The following is a 19,251-nucleotide window of genomic DNA, read 5'->3' as shown; positions in this document are numbered from 1 at the left end:
AATATCAAAAGCATTTTTTTTTATTTGAAAGGAAAATGGTGGTAGATTTCCTTACTGAATGGGATATCAATTTTCTCCTTTACTCGTGGTTTATAAAAGAGCTTACAAAAGTCTTCGTTGCTTGCTATTTCTTGTTAATAGTTGTCTTTGCCATGCATTCTTTGTGGTATAGATTTTTTTTATCTGGAGGAAGTAAACAAATGCTTGATTATAATCTTTAATAATAGTATCGTATCATGTGTCTAGTTCAATAGTATCCGGGAATATACTCAATACAGTGGTATATCCTCAAAGGAATGCAGTCGGGTTGTACTCCCATTTTTATTGGAAAATTTGCCTTTTTCACGTGTAAAATTGACAAATAATGGCAAATAATATCCTTGCACCTCCTTTTCTGAGGAACCTCGACTGGCACCCTTTCTTTCCTGAGGAATATCGGCTGGCAACCCTCCTTTTCTGAGGAACCTCGGCTGGCACCCCTCCATTTTTGAGGAACCTTGGCTGACACCCCTCCTTCTCTGAGGAACCTCGGCTGGCATCCCTACTTTTCAAATTTACTGGAACGGGCCCTGCAGTATACACGTACTTATGAGTACTTGTAGTCAAAATTAGTGTGAAATGAAAATAATGTGTCCGATTAAAGGCAAAACACCTCTTTACTATTGTTAACTAGGAAGTTATGCGGTTTCTGCGACCAATCACATTTGCACAGTTATCAATTCGAGGTTACTCATTAAACCATATTAGTATGTTCTTCATTTGATTATTGCGTTCCAAAAGGATAACTAATTACCGTACTGATAAACTCTGGGCAATAGTCAATAGAAAAGTCCGTATTAAAATGGCAATATCAAGGTAAAAATTGGGAAGTTGGAAAAACAGGTCATACATGTACTACGAAAATAAAACTCGATATGATTACCTTTAATTCCCACTTTGCTGTACGAATCATGAGTAGTAAGAAAAGGAATCCACATTTTGCGGAAACTGTAATTCAAATCATGTTGGCTGAAATTAAGAAGAATAAGGCAACAACATTTAACAGAGTAATGTTATTTCTTATGATGCAAAACGAAGGTGTAGAAGAAAATATTTGCCATAAAGGAAATGCCGTAAACAGAGGACATGAAAATATTAATCTAATGGGTTATCTCTATCTCTAAAAACATGTCTGAGATGTACAAATACAGCGGCCATGTTTGTTGCTTTTCTTTCAATTTATGACAGTTTAAGTTTATCTTAAGTTTTAGGCGTATCCTAAGATCATCTTACGTTACCTATCGGGGTATTCTAATTTAATGGCAAATTTTATGACGTATCTTAAGTTAGGAGACTTTTGTTGACATTACTTGGGAAAAAGATATGTCCTAAGACCATCTTAAGACACGTCCTATTCCCAATAAAGCTTCGTTGACATGGCCTCAGATGTGTATTCTTTTGATCCTCTAAGAAAGTAATCAAGGGAACCAAGTTTATAGCGGTAATCAAAAGAATGTGATCCAGGGACAAAGACCAGAAAATTTTGTTTGTTTGTTTGTTGGGGTTTAACGTCCGAGCAGCAATATTTCAGCTATATTCAGACAATGAACATGAAATGGATGATAAAATGAACATGAAATGAGAAAAAAAAAAGGATGGGTCACAAGGATAATAGGGCCCACAAATTTTGATTGCCACTCGAAAAAGGGGGGATGGGTAAGGTCGCGCATTTTAGCCTCCTGTGGCGGAGCCCTATGGTTCCTACTCCGGGAGAATACCACAGCAGGGTTCTTTAACGTGCGAGGAACGTGGCATCTTTCCCAACACGGTGCACCACTATGGTTTGCGGTCAGGTTTTCCGTATTATAGCCTGACAACCCCAGCATGGAACAAGCCAGGGGTACCCCATTCCACCACCTGGGGCACACATCCTAGTTGCTCTGTGGGCAGAGCGCCTAGCCCCCGGCTAGGTTTCTGAGCACTATTTAGTCGCCTTGTACGACAAGCTTAGCGCTGCTGCAGGCCTATTCTTTTCACACCCGGACCTGCACGGGGTCAAAGACCAGAAAAGGCGTGGTTACTGATATAGTAGTTTCTCCTATAATTCCCATTAGTTTATCTTGGAATAATGACAGTTTCTGTTGTTGACCCCCCTCGTCTCTATTTGGCTTCCCTCCGGTTCTTGGATGCAGTTTTGCGTAAGTTCTCAGACAACTTTTTCTGTCTTTATCCACGGTTTTTTGATAGTTCAAATGCAACTTTCTTAACATTTTTTTTTTTTTTTTGATAGCTTGCTGAATAATACGGTTCTTTCTTTTTTACTTCATTGAAAGAATCTGCCTCGATTGAAGTTGAACTTCTTTTTCTCATTGTGCTAAAGTGTTTGAACATTCAATATAAATGCATACATGTACATCGGGTATTTAATCGCGCAATTTTGTTTTGTTTTTGTTTTTGGTTTTTTTTTTTGTTTATTTTTGTTTGTTTGTTTTATTATTGTTATTATTATTATTATTATTTTCAAGTGAGAATCTGTTTCGTTTAAATGGGTCAGTAGTTAATATTTTGTATTGCATTTAATTGACACTGATTTGTCAATGTAAGTGAATACACAAAGCAAATCGAGCAAGCTAGCCCTTACAGGAATGAGATCCGAACTAAAATACTGTATTGACTTACTGACAACGGCCAGTTGTAATGAGGCTCACAACGGGAAAATGAAAAATCGTATGCAAACGGCTACAGCTTTATACATAGCGGGATATACCCGGCTTAGTATCCAATCAGAATTCCTTCATTTTAATGTGAGCTATAATATTATTAAATATAGTAATACAGCCATATATATGCACCCTCTAACGATGTTAACTTAAAAAAAAACATACATTTACAATTTATCCCTTTTTTTTTAGAATAATTTAAAAATGAATCATAAAAGACAAAAAGGAACAAAATAGAATAAAATATACATAATCGTAAAAATATTAAGGATATGAGCCCAAATTTTCGTCCTTACGACCTTCGTCAGCGGTTTTAAGTATTGAGGAGAATACTGTTGATCCCTAAACGCAATTGAAACCTGGCTTATGGAGACTAAATAATGTGGATTTTAATATTCCAAGGGGATAGGCAGTCCAAAGAAAGCTGATGATACGTTGTTCTAGGAGCTTTCGTTGCTTTTTTTCACCGGAACATGTATCCAAAAGAACATTTACTTTCATGTCGTCAGCGCTGTAGTTTGCCTCCCAAAAATGTCCAACGACTGGATAATCCTTACCATTGGTGATGCTTTGTTTGTGTTCTACAAAACGATCATCTAATCCCCAAAAGGTCTCGCCCACGTAAACCATTTTACAGCGTTTGCAAAACTGTGGTTTGCAATCGCAGTAAAATGGTTTGTGTGGGCCAGAAATTTTTTAAATCCACGACCATATTCCAAAAGACAGACAAGATATTTATCTAATGGACCAAATACGGAAACTTGTTCAGTATCCGATCCAGTTATGAAATTTCCATAATTTCTCATAAGACAGGCAAAAAAAAAATAGCGACATCAACAAATATTGCAGATGAATCGTAAAATCATGGCAAGAATGCTGTAGTTTAATGTGTTATGTTGTTATACAGGAGTAATGCGGGGGAAAAACTTTAAATTTGTAATAATGTATGGGTCTTTATTGCGAATGTAGACAAATAATGGCAGTCAAATTTTAAATGTTTTCAACTTATATCTAAATTTAATATAAAAGGGTGTACCCTGTTCTAAGATTATTCTAATTAAAACAAACTAAGTTTTGTATAATAAAATTGATAAGGCCTATAACAGATGCACGTGTGGAGTATATCAGAAATTTATACCAGAAGCGGTCTTTTAACGGATATTAATGAATTGAGAAGTAACAATTTCTGTACACGTGATATTAGAATAATTGATCCACTTTTCTTTAGTCATATTGTCTGTGAACCACAGCTGATACTGATTTTAAAAAATGTTTTCATGATAAACGGATATAAACAAGTTTGAAATCTGTTGAAAAAAATTGCCTGCACGATAGATCAATTTTCATTTTCATACGTCTTTCGCGCATTATTTCGGCTTAGTTATTTTTTTCTCATTCGGGCGAAGCCACTTTTTGACATATATTGGGAGATGCAACAAATAAACCAAGAATAACATGTTGTGACAGAAGGGTTAAGAACTTAAATAGAATTGAAGAAGATAAACCATTAGTTGTGATCACAGTTAAATTCATTTAATATATTCAAATTTAAAATAAAATTTCAAAAATATTACTACTAGGTTATCATTTTGTTAAGGAATGTTTCTTCATTTTGACCATGTTATTTCGTATAATTTGTTCAAAATTATAAACATTGCTTATAATTTAATTTTAAATATCTAAATGACACCACAATACGGAGTCAGGTTATGCAGTTTAAGAAAATCAACCAATCAGAAAACTTGTTTCATTATACAAATCAAATTGAATTAAGATAATAATTGCAGAATAGTGAAAATCATTAAACAGTTGAAAGCAAAATACAAGAATTACATTATAATCAAGTTTAATAAAATTGTACATATGGAAAAACAGGCCAGATATTTTTTTAATGAACCCAATTCGGAAACATGCTCAATATCCAATCTAGTTATGAAATTTCCCAAATTTCTCATGACACAAGGAACAAAAAACATTTGAAGAAAGCGACATCAACAAATGTTGCAGATGAACCGTAAGATCATGGCGAGAAGGCAGCAGTTTAATGTGTTATATTATTATACTTGCGCAATGTGGGGGAAATCTTTAACCTTATAATAATGTATGATTTTTTATTGCAAATATTGAAGATTACCGTAAGGCAGCAGTCGATCATTAACATTCATTTCTATTCCAAATATCATTAGACAGAAGTAATGCGGTGGGGGGGGGGGACTTTGTCCTTATAATACTGCATGGGTCTTTACTGCGAATATAGACAAATACGTTCAAGTTTTAAATCTTGTCAATTTATATCAAAATTTAATACAAAAGGGTGTAGCCTGTTCTAAGATTATTCTAATTAAATCAAATTAAGCTTTTGATACCGGTTACCCTACCGGTGCACCTAGTCCACTGATTACTCTTTCGAGGAGTAAAATTCAGAACGCCTATTCCTTTATGGATTTATCTTAAAAGATGTGTGGAGTAAGTCCGAAGTTTATCTTAGGAGCGGTCCATTAAAATAACTCGTGCCTAGAGAGTCATAGCATTAAGATTAAATTAGAAGTAGAAATTTTTATTCAAGTGTAATTAGAATTATTTTGTCCCTTTTTTTCTTAGTTCTATCTTATGTTGACCACGGCTGATAATGATTTTAAAAAAATACATAAGAGAAACCGATATAGACAGGTTTAAAATCTAAAGAAAAAATGCCGACATGATAAAACTTCACCTGTATACGTCTTCCGTGCATTATTTCGACTTAGTTAATGTTTCATTTTTGGGCCAATATTCGACAGGTATTGGAAGATATGACAAAAATCAGATAGACCAAAATCATCATTGTGTGTCAAAGGTCATGGGAAAAAGAATTGACCATTGGTTGTTATTTAGTTTATTTGATAATAAAGATTATTTCGTATAATCAGTTCAATATTATAAACATTGCTTTTAATTTAATTGTTACATCCAACTAATCATAAGTTTTGCTACACACATTACAAATCAAATAACAATTATTGTAGAATAATGATAGTCATTAAACAGTTCAATGTAAAATACAAGAGAAATTGTTAAAATTTTCATTTCCCATGACACAGACGTTACACACGCTATTGCAACATGTACGGTAACGTCGGAATTCGACAATTTATCTCTCAATGTTGGCAACACTTTTCGTTTCTGCGTTAAAGGGGAATTATATGTATGCTCGATCCTTGAAACGTGTATTCAGTATAGCGAAATAAGCAATAATTATATGATTGGTAGGTTTATATTTTAAATTATTTGAAACAGCTTAAACATTTTTTAGAAAATCGAAAAGAATAATTAATCTGATAATCATTGCTATATGAAATGTGCACATGCATGTGCACCACAGCGTGGAATATAACCTTGAATATGAATATTAATTAACTCTTACCTACACTGAACACACTTCGTCCAAATGATAAACGGGGGATTGCTTCGATCGCGAGGATCGCGCGACTGTGTTTGGGGGATGAAAATTGTTAGTTTCATTCACCATATTTTCTTGAAAGGAAATAAAATCAATGTTTTACAGCTTTTACAATGTAACTTAGCCACAGCTATAAAAAATAAAAAAAGTTTCAAACACCTTATTACATGTACACTTGAGGCATATTCAGGTAAAGGTTCAGCAAGTTCCGGGTGTATAGTGGAATTTTTTTTTTCATTTAAATTTTAAAGTTTCAATGCTTATAAAATATTAGAAGGATCATTCTGTCCTGATTCCAACAGTATACAGCATTCACATACAGCTTTCACATATTCACAATTGTAATTGTTTTACAATAGTCATTTGCAGTTCAGATAGGTGTTTTATTTCAACGCGGTCGCAATAGCGTGCGTGACGTCACAGGCAACAAATAAAAACGTTTGAAGAAAGTGACGTCAACAAATATTGCAGATTAACCGTAAGATCACGTCGAGAAGGCAACAGTCGATCACTAGTATTTATTTCTTTATATGTGTGGCGTAAACTCATGGATAAATAGTCACAGCATTAAGATTAATTGAGAAGTAACAATCCCTGAACACGTGAAATTAGAATTATTGGTCCACATGTGTTTAGTCCTATTGTGTGTGAACCACAGCTGATACTGAATAAAAAATGTACTTATATGATATTAACAGGTTTGAAATCTACTGAAAAAATTGCTTGCACTTTAGATCAAATTTCACCTGTATACGTCTTTCTCATATTATTTCGGCTTAGATAATGTTTTCGAGCGAAGCCAATTTTTGATATATATTTGGTGATGCAACAAACAAACCAAGCTTTTCATGTTATGACAAAAGGATTAATGATTGAAAAAACATGAAACAAGATAAACCATTAATTGTGATCACTGTTTACTTTATTTAATATATTTAAGAGGACGATTTATTCAATGTTTACTTTTTGAACGTTTCGAACGTTTTCCGTCGATCGGAACATGGATGAAATATATATTTTCCTCTTTAGATAACCAGAACCGGACACTTTTAATCGTCTCGGCAATTAATTACTAGTATGGAATTGTGAACGAAGTAGAATGAAAGTAGAGACTAGAGTCATAAACAAAAATACAAAAACTGAAGGACAAAAAGACGATGAAGACAGTATAATAACGTACGTCCCTAAGAATAATCAATGAGCGACTTTCTGAAAGGGTGTTGATTAAAGCCCGACTTTCTGCAAAAGCTATTTCAAAATTAAGAAACATTCCTTAACAAAAATGATAACCTAGTAGTAATATTTTTGAAACTTTACTTTAAATTTAAACATATTCAATGCATTTTACTGTAATCACAATTAATGGTTTCTCATCTTTAATTATATTTAAGTTCTTAATCCCTCTGTCACAACATGTTATTCTTGGTTTATATGTTGCATCTTCCAATGTATGTCAAAAAGTGGCTTTGCCCGAAAAAGACAAATTATCTAAGCCGAAATAATGCGCGAAAGACGTATAAAAATGAAATTTGATCTACCTGTTTATATCGGTTTATCATAAAAACTTTTTTTTTAAATCAGTATCAGCTGTGGTTCACAGACAAAAGGACTAAAGAAAAGTGGATCAATTATTCTAATATCACGTGTACAGAAATTTTACTTCTCAATTTATTAATTTCTGTTAAAAGACCGCTTCTGGTATAAACTTCTGATTTACTCCACACGTGCATCTGTTAAGATACATTCATGAAGAAATATAGGCCCTATCAATTTTATTATACAAAACTTAGTTTGTTTTAATTAGAATAATCTTAGAGCAGGGTACACCCTTTTATGTTAAATTTATGGATAAGTTTAAAACATTTTAACTTGGCCGCCATTATTTGTCTACATTTGCAAAAAAGACCAAATACATTAAAATAATTACATGGCGTCTTAGTAGAAAGGTCTATGTGTATTGATTGGGCAAGCATTGTTGCTCGTTATTTGCTCTTCCGGGAAATAAATAAAACAAGACATAGAGTTAATAAATGTACTTGTCATTCTATTTCATTATTTATTCTGTACGCAATTCATTCCAAAAAAAGTATCGTTCATTTCCAAACAGAAGTCTTTGTGCTAACTGTGGGATAGTCAATAAGCAGCAAGCTCCATAAACACTTCCGCGAATCTTCTGTTCTAACAAGCCTTACCTCGCAGAAGTGTATATTGAGCAAACTCACCAACTTAATACAAAAGGGTCTATAGCAGACTTTGAAAATGTTTACGATTTATAGGATTTGCCTTTACGCCTGTACGCAAAAAAAAATGCTCCGTGAATTTTTTTCTATATCAAAAACGATAATAGTATCTAAAGTCTAATAAATTGCTTTCACATGTAGCGCGCTTTCTTTTTGGATACAAAAATTGTCCATCATCTTATATATCAAATTTGTTATGTGACTGACGTCGTCAACCTTTATTAGTTGAATTTTGATACAAAAATTGAATGACAAGGAAAGACTGCTATATTGTTTCAGTCTATTTGAAATAACCTCAAATTCATTAAATTTTTGTTGTCATTCCTTACCCCAACGATGCACCTGGTCCATGACCCCAGTTTTTAGTGCAGTCCGTGTTGCTCATTGGCTCGTGTTACTTAGTATGTATTGTTTTAGGTGTTTTATGTTCTTTGTTGTGTTTGTCTGTTTTCCATGTCTGGTCTTTGTTCCTGAATTACATTCATTTGATTTACGCTGGAATCTTGTTTCGCTTGATTCCTCTTAAGAATACATTTTCGATTTCTGAGATTTTTTAACGAAATGAAAGTGACAAAAATGGCGGAAATCAATTTTACAAAGCAATTTTATTGAAGAGTCTGACTAAATTTATTTTTAAAGTTTGAAATTTCGATTTTATTTTTCTCACGTTTACTGATTGGTTTAAACTGTTACCAAACATTAACTAAACAACTTATAAATTCGTTTCCAACATTGGTTTCCTATCAAATTAGCCAATTATCATTGACCTTTGATAATGTGCACATGTTAATTCTAGTGGGATTTTTGTCAGCTTTTTAGATAGGTATCGATATGTAGAACACTTGTAAAGATATTTATGCTTACCTATTGATATATAAATGTGCTCTGTATATAAATAATACATTATATTAAAATAAAATCAGCGTATTCGAAAAAAAAACTTTTTATTTATTGTATTGTAATATAATGTGTGGTTTCCTATTTCGATATTTTTGACCTCATCTAATTCTTGTATACAATTTACATTTTAATTTAAGTCATGCTGCTCCTGTTATGTAACTAACTGAGCACATAGTACAGCATGCCAAAATTTGCAATATTCTTTTTAGTATCATTGTATTTATAGAAAGTCGTATATAACATATTATTTTGTGTAGATCTGTGTTTTGGATACTGAATTTAAAAAAATATTCTGAAAAGAACAATATTTTTGAGAAGCCTGTGTTAATATAAATAATGAGTTAAAATTGGTCTATAATTCAATTTGTCGGTCATGCTGTTCATTGTTAACTATAAGATTAATGTCCCTAAGAATGCATTTTCATCCGTCTGGTACCAAACATATAGCAGCATACAGTTTGCCTGAATAATGAGCTTGAAAATTGGCGAATGCCTGTAAACAGCGAAATTGCATCTGGATTGCTATTGATATCATGTTAACTCGTCCCGTTCCTGTCGAATGAATTCAGTTTTTGATACTACCCCGAAGTTAAGATTAATATAATATTTAGAATGACCCTTGGAATTCTTAAAAAAAAACAAATGTGTAATTACGTAGTGCATTGTGACATATGTTAACCAACACAGGCTTCTCTAATATTGTTCTTATTTTCAGAACATGTTTTTAATTCAGTACCCAAAACACAGATCTAGATCTACTCATTATAATATGTCTATCTGTGACTTTCTATAAATACAATAATACTAAATAAAATTGCAAATTTTGGCATGCTGTACTATGTATTCAGTTAGTTACATATCAGCAGCAGCACTAGAACCAAATAAATCGATCGAATGACTTAAATATAAATGTAAATTGTATACACGAACTAGATGAGGTCAAGAGTATTGAAATAGGAAAGCACACCTAGTACTAATGCATTACAATACAATAACGTTGTTTTCGAATACGTTGATTATATTTTAATATAACATATTATTTATATACAGAGCACATTTATATATCAATAGATGAGTATGAATATCTTTACGAGTGTTCTACATATCGATACCTATCTAAAAAGCTGACAGAAATCCCACTAGAATTAACATGTGCACATTATCAAAAGGTCAATGATAATTGGCTAAAATGGTAGGAAACCAACGTTGGAACACGAATTAATAAGTTTAGTTTGGTAACAGTTTAAATCAATCAGTGTGAGAAATAAAATCGAACTTTAAAAATTATTCACATCGAAACAAATTCAGTCAGACTCTTCAGTTAAATTCCTTTGTAAAATTAATTTCCGCTATTTTTGTCATTTTCATTTAAAAAATCTCAGAAATCGAAAAGGTTTCTTTAAACGTAATCAAGGGAACCAAGATTCACGCGTAAATCAAAAGAATGTAATCCAAGAACAAACACCAGGCATGAAAAACAGACAAACACAACAAAGAACATAAAGCACCTAAATAATACATAAAAAGTAACACAAGCCAATGAGCAACACGGATTCCACTAAAAACTATGAGGATGGACCAGGTGCATCGTTGGGGCAAGGAATGACTACAAAAATTGAATGAATTTGAGATTATTTCAAACAGACCGAAATAATATATACAGTCTTTCCTTATCATTCATTTTTTGTCACAAAACAACATTTGGTATATAAGATGATGGACAATTTCTGTATCCAATCAGAAAGCGTGCTATATCTGAAATCAAATTATTAAACTTTAGATACTATTACCGTTTTTAATATAGAAAAAAATGCACGGAGCATTTTTTTTAAATTTGCGTATAGGCGTAAAGGCAAATCCTGTAAATCGTAGACATTTTCAAAATATCAAATTTTCCGCAAAACATCTTAAATTTTTATTTCATCCCCTGAATCTGCCCAAACTTTCTCCTTCGAAAACCCCATCCTCATATGGGCATCGCCGGTTAGATTTTGATCTATTTGACTTTGTAATCCACTTATCAAATTTAGCATGGTTAAAAATTTACTTACTTTCACATTCACAATGAAGTCAAATTGTCATTGAAAAAAGCCCTTTCAACGTTGAAAATATATAAAACATTGCAAAATACTTTTAAAAGTCTCATTTTTACAGAAAATGTTTTATCAACAATAGATTCTTCATTTTTAATCACTATAGCAACCAACGGTTTCCATTTATGTCATGTTTCACCCCTAGCCAAAAATGCGAAACTAAACTACTGTGGAGTGATGACATAGACCTTTCTACCAAGACGCCATGTCATTACCTTAATTTATCGAATACGACTTTTATTGTTCCAAAGATAAAGGATTTTAAGAGCTAACTTGTAGTCTAGTAGCAAGAAAAGTGAATTGACTCCGTTCGCCTTATTCCTTATAATTTCAGTAATTTGCAATATATTCTTTGATATATGATTGATTTTTTTTGTATTCAACAAATATACACATGTAATATAGACAGCATAACACGTGTTACACAACGTTAAGAGTACCATATATGAGAAAAGAATAATTACTTCCCTCTTATGTCTATTATGGCTTTGTATTTTGACGATATATCATCTTTCAACCAGATTACCGCCGCTGAAAAGTTGAATATCTATTTCATGATCGACGGAAAGACTTTTATAGCAGAAGTGTGAAAATAGACGAATATACAAGTCAATTGTCTTAAACCGGTGTAAAACTTAGTAATGATGTATGCGTTAAACAACATGATTTGTGAAATCCACAACGCCAGAAAACATATTAACGTTCTAATCGATTAAGCAATGATATTGATAATTTTTTATATCAAAATCTTGATTATAGTTAGGTTGTTGAGACCCAAAACCGAAGTTGTGCGATTTGTTATATTCAGTTGAGATATCGTTTACGAAATTTGGTTACTCATCATTCTCCACTTTCCAATACATGAAAATCGTTCAACAAATTAAGATGAATCTCAACACCGGTTATATACCAACATTTACAATCTATATATCCATTATAAATCAATGTTGTCAAAGTCAACGAGACTAAATTTGAAGTGTCTGAATGTTGTACGAAGGGAAACCTTTGCTCAAGTTTCAACATTTTAGATATTTTCACTATTATCCCTAACGCTATTTCATTTTTTTTTTAAACTAACAACTACGTTTTCCTCCTCTCCAAGACTGAGCAAATTTGTGTGTATATAAGAACCTAAAAAGACATGAATTATGTTCGGAATATGTGAATAAACCGTTAAATGCACATTTTCATTATTTATATAATAGGAGATTGAAGTCCTATTATTCATTTTCCACAGTTCTGCACCAGTTAAAGATAGTAGTATCATTGTACATTACACAAGACTATTGCAAAATATTTTTTTCATGTGTTTTATAACATATTTTAAAGACCGATAAATAATTAAAGGTCTTCCTCCTCTCCAAGATTGATTTGTTTGTATATAAGAACCCAAAAAGACACATGAATTATGTTTGGATAAATGTGTAAATAATTGGTAGACGTTTATACATGTTATATGATTTAGGTTATGATCAGCAAAAGAGAAACACAAAAGAAAGTATGATAATAAAAAATGTATGTTAGCAATCATACATGACTTCAACGAGTTACATTGGCCCTTTCAAAAAAATACAGGTCAGAAGTAAAAGTTTACACATCACATAAACAAAACAAACAAAAACTTCATTTTACTATTTTATTGCTTTTACAGTCAAAGTAGCTTGCCTATAATGTTCGAAAGATGGTTCATAAGTGTAGCTACTTCTGAATGTCTTTTATTTTGAAACGTTTTATGAAGTGGTCCTCTTGTCGGTATGAATGGGAGTAATAAGCACCTTTTTATCAAAATCATATGGTTGCTTCATACTCTGTAATACATGGAAACAAATTTTGAGCATGATTGTGATGTTCCTTGAAAATAATACAAACTATGAGCAAGCAACCTCATTTCCTTTTTGTTTAACGTTTATGATATACCTTTTCGTTATTTTAGACAAAACGCCAAGCCGATTTGTAAAATGATGACCTTTTGCTTAGCTTTCCATGACAAAGATAACTGAAAATATTCTGTGAAATACCAGAGAGGGATTAAATAACAACGACCGGTGTTGTTATTTTTTAAATTTCTGCCATTTTCCTTTTATGGGTGGTTGTTTTGTTGTTTTTTTAGGGTCGTCTTCGTAATCAGTTTCGTCTGCATCATATTCGTCGTCCTCTAATACTGCTGAATTTCCCCGTGTATAAAAGTTACCATTCGTAGTCCTTCGGCCTTGTAGGCCAGATATCATTTGGTTTTGTCGGTTGCTATCGTTAATGTAAGCGTTCCATTCCTCAAGTCCTTTCCGAAACTTTGGTATTATTTCATAGCTCCTTGTTCGTTTGTTCGCTAAAATTAAAAAAAAAAATAATAATCAAGTGCGGCTTTGAAAATAGTTACATAGTTGCAAATCAAAATGATCGATGTTATGAGTATTTTTATGTTTCATTATTTCAGTACATCCTTTTATCTGTATATTCATTCTATATAATGTCTAGTTTAAATGTGTATAATGCCTGGTTTAGTGCAATGTTTATCAATGTAGGAATAAAACAAATACATTTTGGAAACTCGTCTAGCAACTAACGTATTGCTTTGCTTCGATTCAGATCACCAATCTTCTCACTACGTCAAGTAGATGAACCTCTACATGTTCATGTTCTTTTTATATTTTGTTTCATAAACTATTAGTTTTGTAGAGCAAAATTTTATCCAGAGATTTTATCCAGAGATCAAGAATACTTTAAGTGGAAGTTTTTGTTGTTGATGGAATGTAGTTTAATGGAAACTGGCAGATATTATTACATCTATTTCATGACAAAAGATTTGATTAATCAAAGAGATCCCAAACTATAAACGAACACTTTGACTTGTGCCGAGTCCGTTATCCGATGATAAACTGTATGTTATAACTTGGTGTAGTGTTTCAACAGGCAACACGATTGGAACAAATTGTGTGCTTCTTTCTGCTGCTTTATTTTCACTAGTGTCAGAGAATTTTCATCCAAAACCAGTCGTCAGAAGGAAAAAATTATACAGTCCTTGAATTCCAGTTTTCATTGTATATATGATGTTAATTTCCCAAATTTTATCATCTGCCTATCTCTAAATAGTCGTATTGCGATCGTGACTGTTACACTGATTGTCTAGATGGGGGATCAGCATCTTACAAAGATGGGAAAAAGATTTTTGCCAACAAATTAAGATTGTAAAAAATATTACGACCTGATTTGTCGATGTGGAGTGTCCGTTTCCACTGTGGCAAATGACCAGACAACAAGCAATATTTTGTGTGTCTTGCAAGAATCAATAATTGCACTTCATCCGAGTTACCTGATTCTAGTAAACCCTAGTGATGTCCGTTTTTCTTTTTGTGAGTACCTTTTATTTCTTTTATTTGTAGATTGGTTTCTTAAACAATTGTCCATTTCGTGTCCCCGTTATCGTTTTCCATGGATTTGCCCTCGATAGTAGATAGAGAACAGAGAAGACAAGGCAAATTAACTTACCTGCGTCGTAATAATGCCCAATAAATTCCCGTTCTGCAATATTTGAATGTTTCTGCTTTCTCCTGTACCCATCGCCACCTATATCGTCATCATCAGTAGAATAATCATCTTCCTGTATAATGCTGTGTCTACGTGTTTTGGAATTTTCGTCCCGGTTCGATAAAAAGGGACTTTCGGGCAATGGTGGTAATGAGCGCGTTGCAGACCTGGCTGACTGTCGGTCATGAGAACGCAACTTATCTCGCGATGGTGTGGATGGCGGTGTGAAACCGATTTGAGGTAAAGTTATACCTTCTAATATTGGTTTGGCAACAGGTCTTTCTGGTTCTTCATCATCCTCTTCCATATCGTCCAATAGTCCTGCAAACGGTTTAGGTTCTTTAGTCTTTTGTGTAACATCGTCTGGTTTACCGTGGTCTTTTTTACTTTTCCGAGAGACATTTTTTCTGCTGCTTTGACTTGCAGGTTTGCGTTTGGATGTGTGTTTAAAACCGCCTTTGTCCACTTCAAATTGGTTTTCGTACGAATTGGCATAATTTTCATCTCCTTCTGAATTACCTGGATCTAAATTTATTGGTTTTGGGTAACCAAGAATGTAGCTAGTCTTTTGAGGCATTGTGCTTTCTGGATCTGCTTCCTCATATTCCTCTTTCCAGTTTCCGGAGAACTTTGCCACGCCAGCGTGGGTTTCCCCTTTAAGTCCAGTATGCTTACACTGTAATCCTTCATACAGCATGGAAGGAAGATTTTTATCGCTGCGTTTCGGATAGCAACTACAGCCTTCAGGTCCATCTGAAGTTTGAACACGTGGTATCTTAACACGCCCTCTACCGACAAAATCGTCTGCATCATCGTCATCTTCATCATCTTCATCATAACCATTGTCAAGTTCCTTTATGTTACGTCCTCTCTGTTTAAAAATATTTCGTCGAGAAGGGAGAGAATTTTCATAATAGTTTTTCCCTTTGAATTTTCGATTGTTTATGTTATCACTTTTTTCTAGCGTCATTGCTTCATCAAACCAATTATTCGACATTACAACAACTTATGTCTTTCTCCACATTCCCCCTCACACTATTTCGATCAATTAAAATGTTTGTTTTTCAAACATGGTAATATTTACTACAGGATCAATCTTTGTTTACTAATTAAAAACAAAAAGGATTATGATACAAAACCTCCCATTGATTAAAAGCGAAAATAAATCCGTCTTAGCGGGTTAAAACCCTACGAAGGACACGTTGCATACCTTTTTAAAGAAAGGTTTATAATGCGTTTGAAGTTCGTGCCAGAATATACAGTAAACAGTTTACTAAAGATAACAGTTCTTTCCATGCATGTAGATTTCGCTGGTTGGGATTAAAATATTTTAGAGTGTACATATTCACCTGTCAAATGCATTTCATATGATATAATTCGTGGAATTTTTTTGACATATTTATGCATTTGTTTATATTTTTGCAAATGATAAAGTGTCTTTTTGTGTATAGTGCGTTGTTTCAATTTTGATTGTGGTTAGGCAATTGTATAATTCGTCTATATCGGAGCAAAAATATATTTTAATAAGAAGCATTTAGAAGAAAATTACAATGACGATGTGGTTGCACATTTTTGACAGTTATGATAGCGGGTTATCACTTCACCGCAAACTTTTGTCATTCTTTTGACAAATATTCGAAATTTATATTACGGTATTACAACTACATGTGTGACCACCACGTCATCAGCTATGCTGGCGGGTACGGCACTCGCTCATCGGCCACTTTTCTACTAAGTCATTGCAACCGTTTGCGAAAGTTATTATCATAGCGAGAAATTTTTAGAGAAGGAAAATGCCTTTCTTGAAAAGATATTTAGGGTATTTTTAGATATACATACATGTACAAGTGTAATAACAAAGAGACCGGGATTTTGCTTTAATGAAATTTGAAACAAATAACATTTTCCGTTCTTCTTGTTTTGAAATGACCACTCTGCACACGAGAAAATAAAAATATAAAATACAGAACACATTACATACATCATACGTCTTACCCAATATCTGTCATAAATAATCTTAGTACTTCAATAATGTTTGAAAAGCAGTAATCCAGGGAACCAAGATTCTAGTGGAAATCAAAAGAATGTAATCCAGGGGCAAAGACCAGACATGGAAAAAAGACAAACACGACAAAGTACATAAAGTAACTAAAATAATACATACAAAGTAACAAAAGTAAATGAGCAACTCGGACTCCACTAAAACTGGGAGCATGGACCAGGTGCACCGGTAGGGTAAGCGTCCTCTGCTTTTCTAGAAACACCGAAGCAGTAAAACTAAATCAACAGATGGTCTAATTCCGAAAAGATGTAGAAGATTGGAAATTTATTAAATAGATATTTTTATTATTTGTAAATGCAAAAAAAAACATATTTACGTTTGCGTTTTATTTAAGGGCTTCAAAGGATAATTATTTTTTCTAAGAATCCTTCAGTTGTGCAGGAAATTTTGTTCAAAATTGAAATTCGCAAATTTTAAACATTCTGAAGAAAATTAATATTAATTCATTTACAATTTCTTGATTGATCTTCAATGGATTACCAAAAAAATACCAATCACATATTTGCTAATTTAAGACCAGAGGAAACGTTCCAATCAATTGCAAGGCCAATTCGAAAAAAAAATTTTCCTCATGGAAAAACAGTCTATAGTTGCTTTCAAGAAGGGAAACGGAGTTAAGATTCACACGCCGGTGTTCAGGTGATGCCATAAGATCCTATAGCTGCATCTATGATTGATTGATTGCTTATGGTTGAACGTCCTATGCAGATATCTAATGCATTTCAGGACAAGAACGATTAACGAACCCTGCTTAGTTCTGGTCCGACACAACGAGCCGGATCTATATTAATGTGCTAGCTCACAGAAGCAACAGCCCGCAGGTAGGCATGTCACCCCACTCGGATACATATTTCTGGCCTGAGCCAACCAGTCGTCACTCTATCCCCGAGTGCTTGACGGAGAAACCGTGAGTTTTTATTGGGACTCGGCCATGGGTGGAATCGACGACCTCCCGCATTCGAAGCAAACATGCTATACTGAGTCCACTGAGGCGGTAACCTATATTAAGGATATCTATTTTATGCTAGTTATAACACGAGTCATATTTTAGTGTTTTAGACAACCTGTTCTATATTGAGTATGTGTATTGATCAGCTCTCACCTATTATCAAAATACTACAAGTTTACAGGACAACTATATGCATGTTTTGACACAAAACATCTGTAATCTACATATTCGAAGGTATTTGAAAACAAAAATGCTTACTTGAATACGTCTATGTCCATCATAGAAAACCGAACATTTGTATTTATTTGAGTGCTCCTCTACGAACACCATTCAGACACTAAAACCATTCGACAAATTAAAGTACCCGAGGTGAAATCGATTGAATGTAGAAAACTTGTCTATTATGGAGAAAATCGGTAAATTATTTATTAGTAGTTATTTCAACCTAAGATTGTTTGTTTGTTTGTTGGGGGTTTAACGTCCGAGCAGCAATATTTCAGCTATATTCAGACGATGAACATGAAATGGATGATAAAATGGACATGAAATGAAAAGAAAAAAAAAGATGGGACACAAGGACAATAGGGTCGACAAACTCCGATTGCCACTGGAAAAAGGGGGGTGGGTAAGGTCGGGCAATTTAGCCTCCTGTGGCGGAGCGCAAAGGTTCCTACTCCTATCGAATACCACAGCAGGGTTCTTTAACGTGCGAGGAACGTGGCATCTTTCCCAACACGGTGCACCAATATGGTTTGCGGTCAGGTTTTCCGTATTATAGCCTGACAACCCCAGCATGTAACATGCCAGGGGTACCCCATTCCACCACCTGGGGCACACATCCCAGTTGCTCTGTGGGCAGAGCGCCTAGCCCCCGGCTAGGTTTCTGAGCACTATTTAGTCGCCTTATACGACAAGCTTAGCGTTGCTGCAGGCCTATTCTTTCAACACCCGGACCTGCACGGGGCTTTAAACCTAAGAACATGTTTTGATACTGTTATTTGATACCTATGTGGTTTTTATGGTTCTGATTCTGACTACATGAGGCTTACGTTTATATAATGATACATAAATACTACTGTGTAATGTGTTACTGTTTACTTAATTACATCAATCATTGCACTTGATTTATATGTTTTTTATGGGACCTGTAATTAGGAAAAACAAAAAAAGTCTATTCTATTTCTATTCTATACTAAGCTAATTTCTCCACCCCTTGAAAATGCAAGAAGTCTAACAGTTCAAATTAATATCTATCATTGTTACAGACAAACTACATGTAATATATACACAGCACTTACAAAGACTTAAATTGTTAAAAAAAATAATAAAATATTTAGTGTCTCC

The 19,251-nt window shown here is 33.6% G+C and overlaps 2 protein-coding genes across 3 annotated transcripts; both read right to left on the bottom strand.

The window, feature by feature from the left end:
- Window positions 1-26: 26 nt before the first annotated feature.
- LOC148607842 (uncharacterized) lies at window positions 27-18,721 on the bottom strand. The gene is made up of 3 exons (XM_088547267.1): window positions 18,166-18,721; window positions 923-1,008; window positions 27-569 (listed from the first exon to the last, which is right to left on the bottom strand). The coding sequence occupies exons 1-3, from the start codon at window positions 18,186-18,188 to the stop codon at window positions 343-345; spliced, it is 336 nt and encodes a 111-aa protein (XP_088403393.1). The 5' UTR covers window positions 18,189-18,721; the 3' UTR covers window positions 27-342.
- LOC148607843 (uncharacterized) lies at window positions 12,994-16,082 on the bottom strand. Of its 2 annotated transcripts, none has more exons than XM_088547255.1 (2): window positions 15,149-16,082; window positions 12,994-13,697 (listed from the first exon to the last, which is right to left on the bottom strand). In XM_088547255.1, the coding sequence occupies exons 1-2, from the start codon at window positions 15,891-15,893 to the stop codon at window positions 13,423-13,425; spliced, it is 1,020 nt and encodes a 339-aa protein (XP_088403381.1). In that variant the 5' UTR covers window positions 15,894-16,082; the 3' UTR covers window positions 12,994-13,422. The 2 variants fall into 2 exon arrangements, with proteins under 2 accessions (XP_088403381.1, XP_088403380.1); XM_088547254.1 differs by having other exon boundaries at window positions 14,858-16,070.
- Window positions 18,722-19,251: the final 530 nt, after the last annotated feature.

The sequence above is a fragment of the Perna viridis genome, chromosome 9 (assembly GCF_037379345.1).
Source record: "Perna viridis isolate PV_CMFRI_1.1 ecotype Kerala chromosome 9, ASM3737934v1, whole genome shotgun sequence".
Lineage (NCBI taxonomy): Eukaryota > Metazoa > Mollusca > Bivalvia > Mytilida > Mytilidae > Perna > Perna viridis.
Note: the sequence above shows the minus strand (reverse complement) of the source record. Positions and strands in the feature narration are given on the sequence as shown.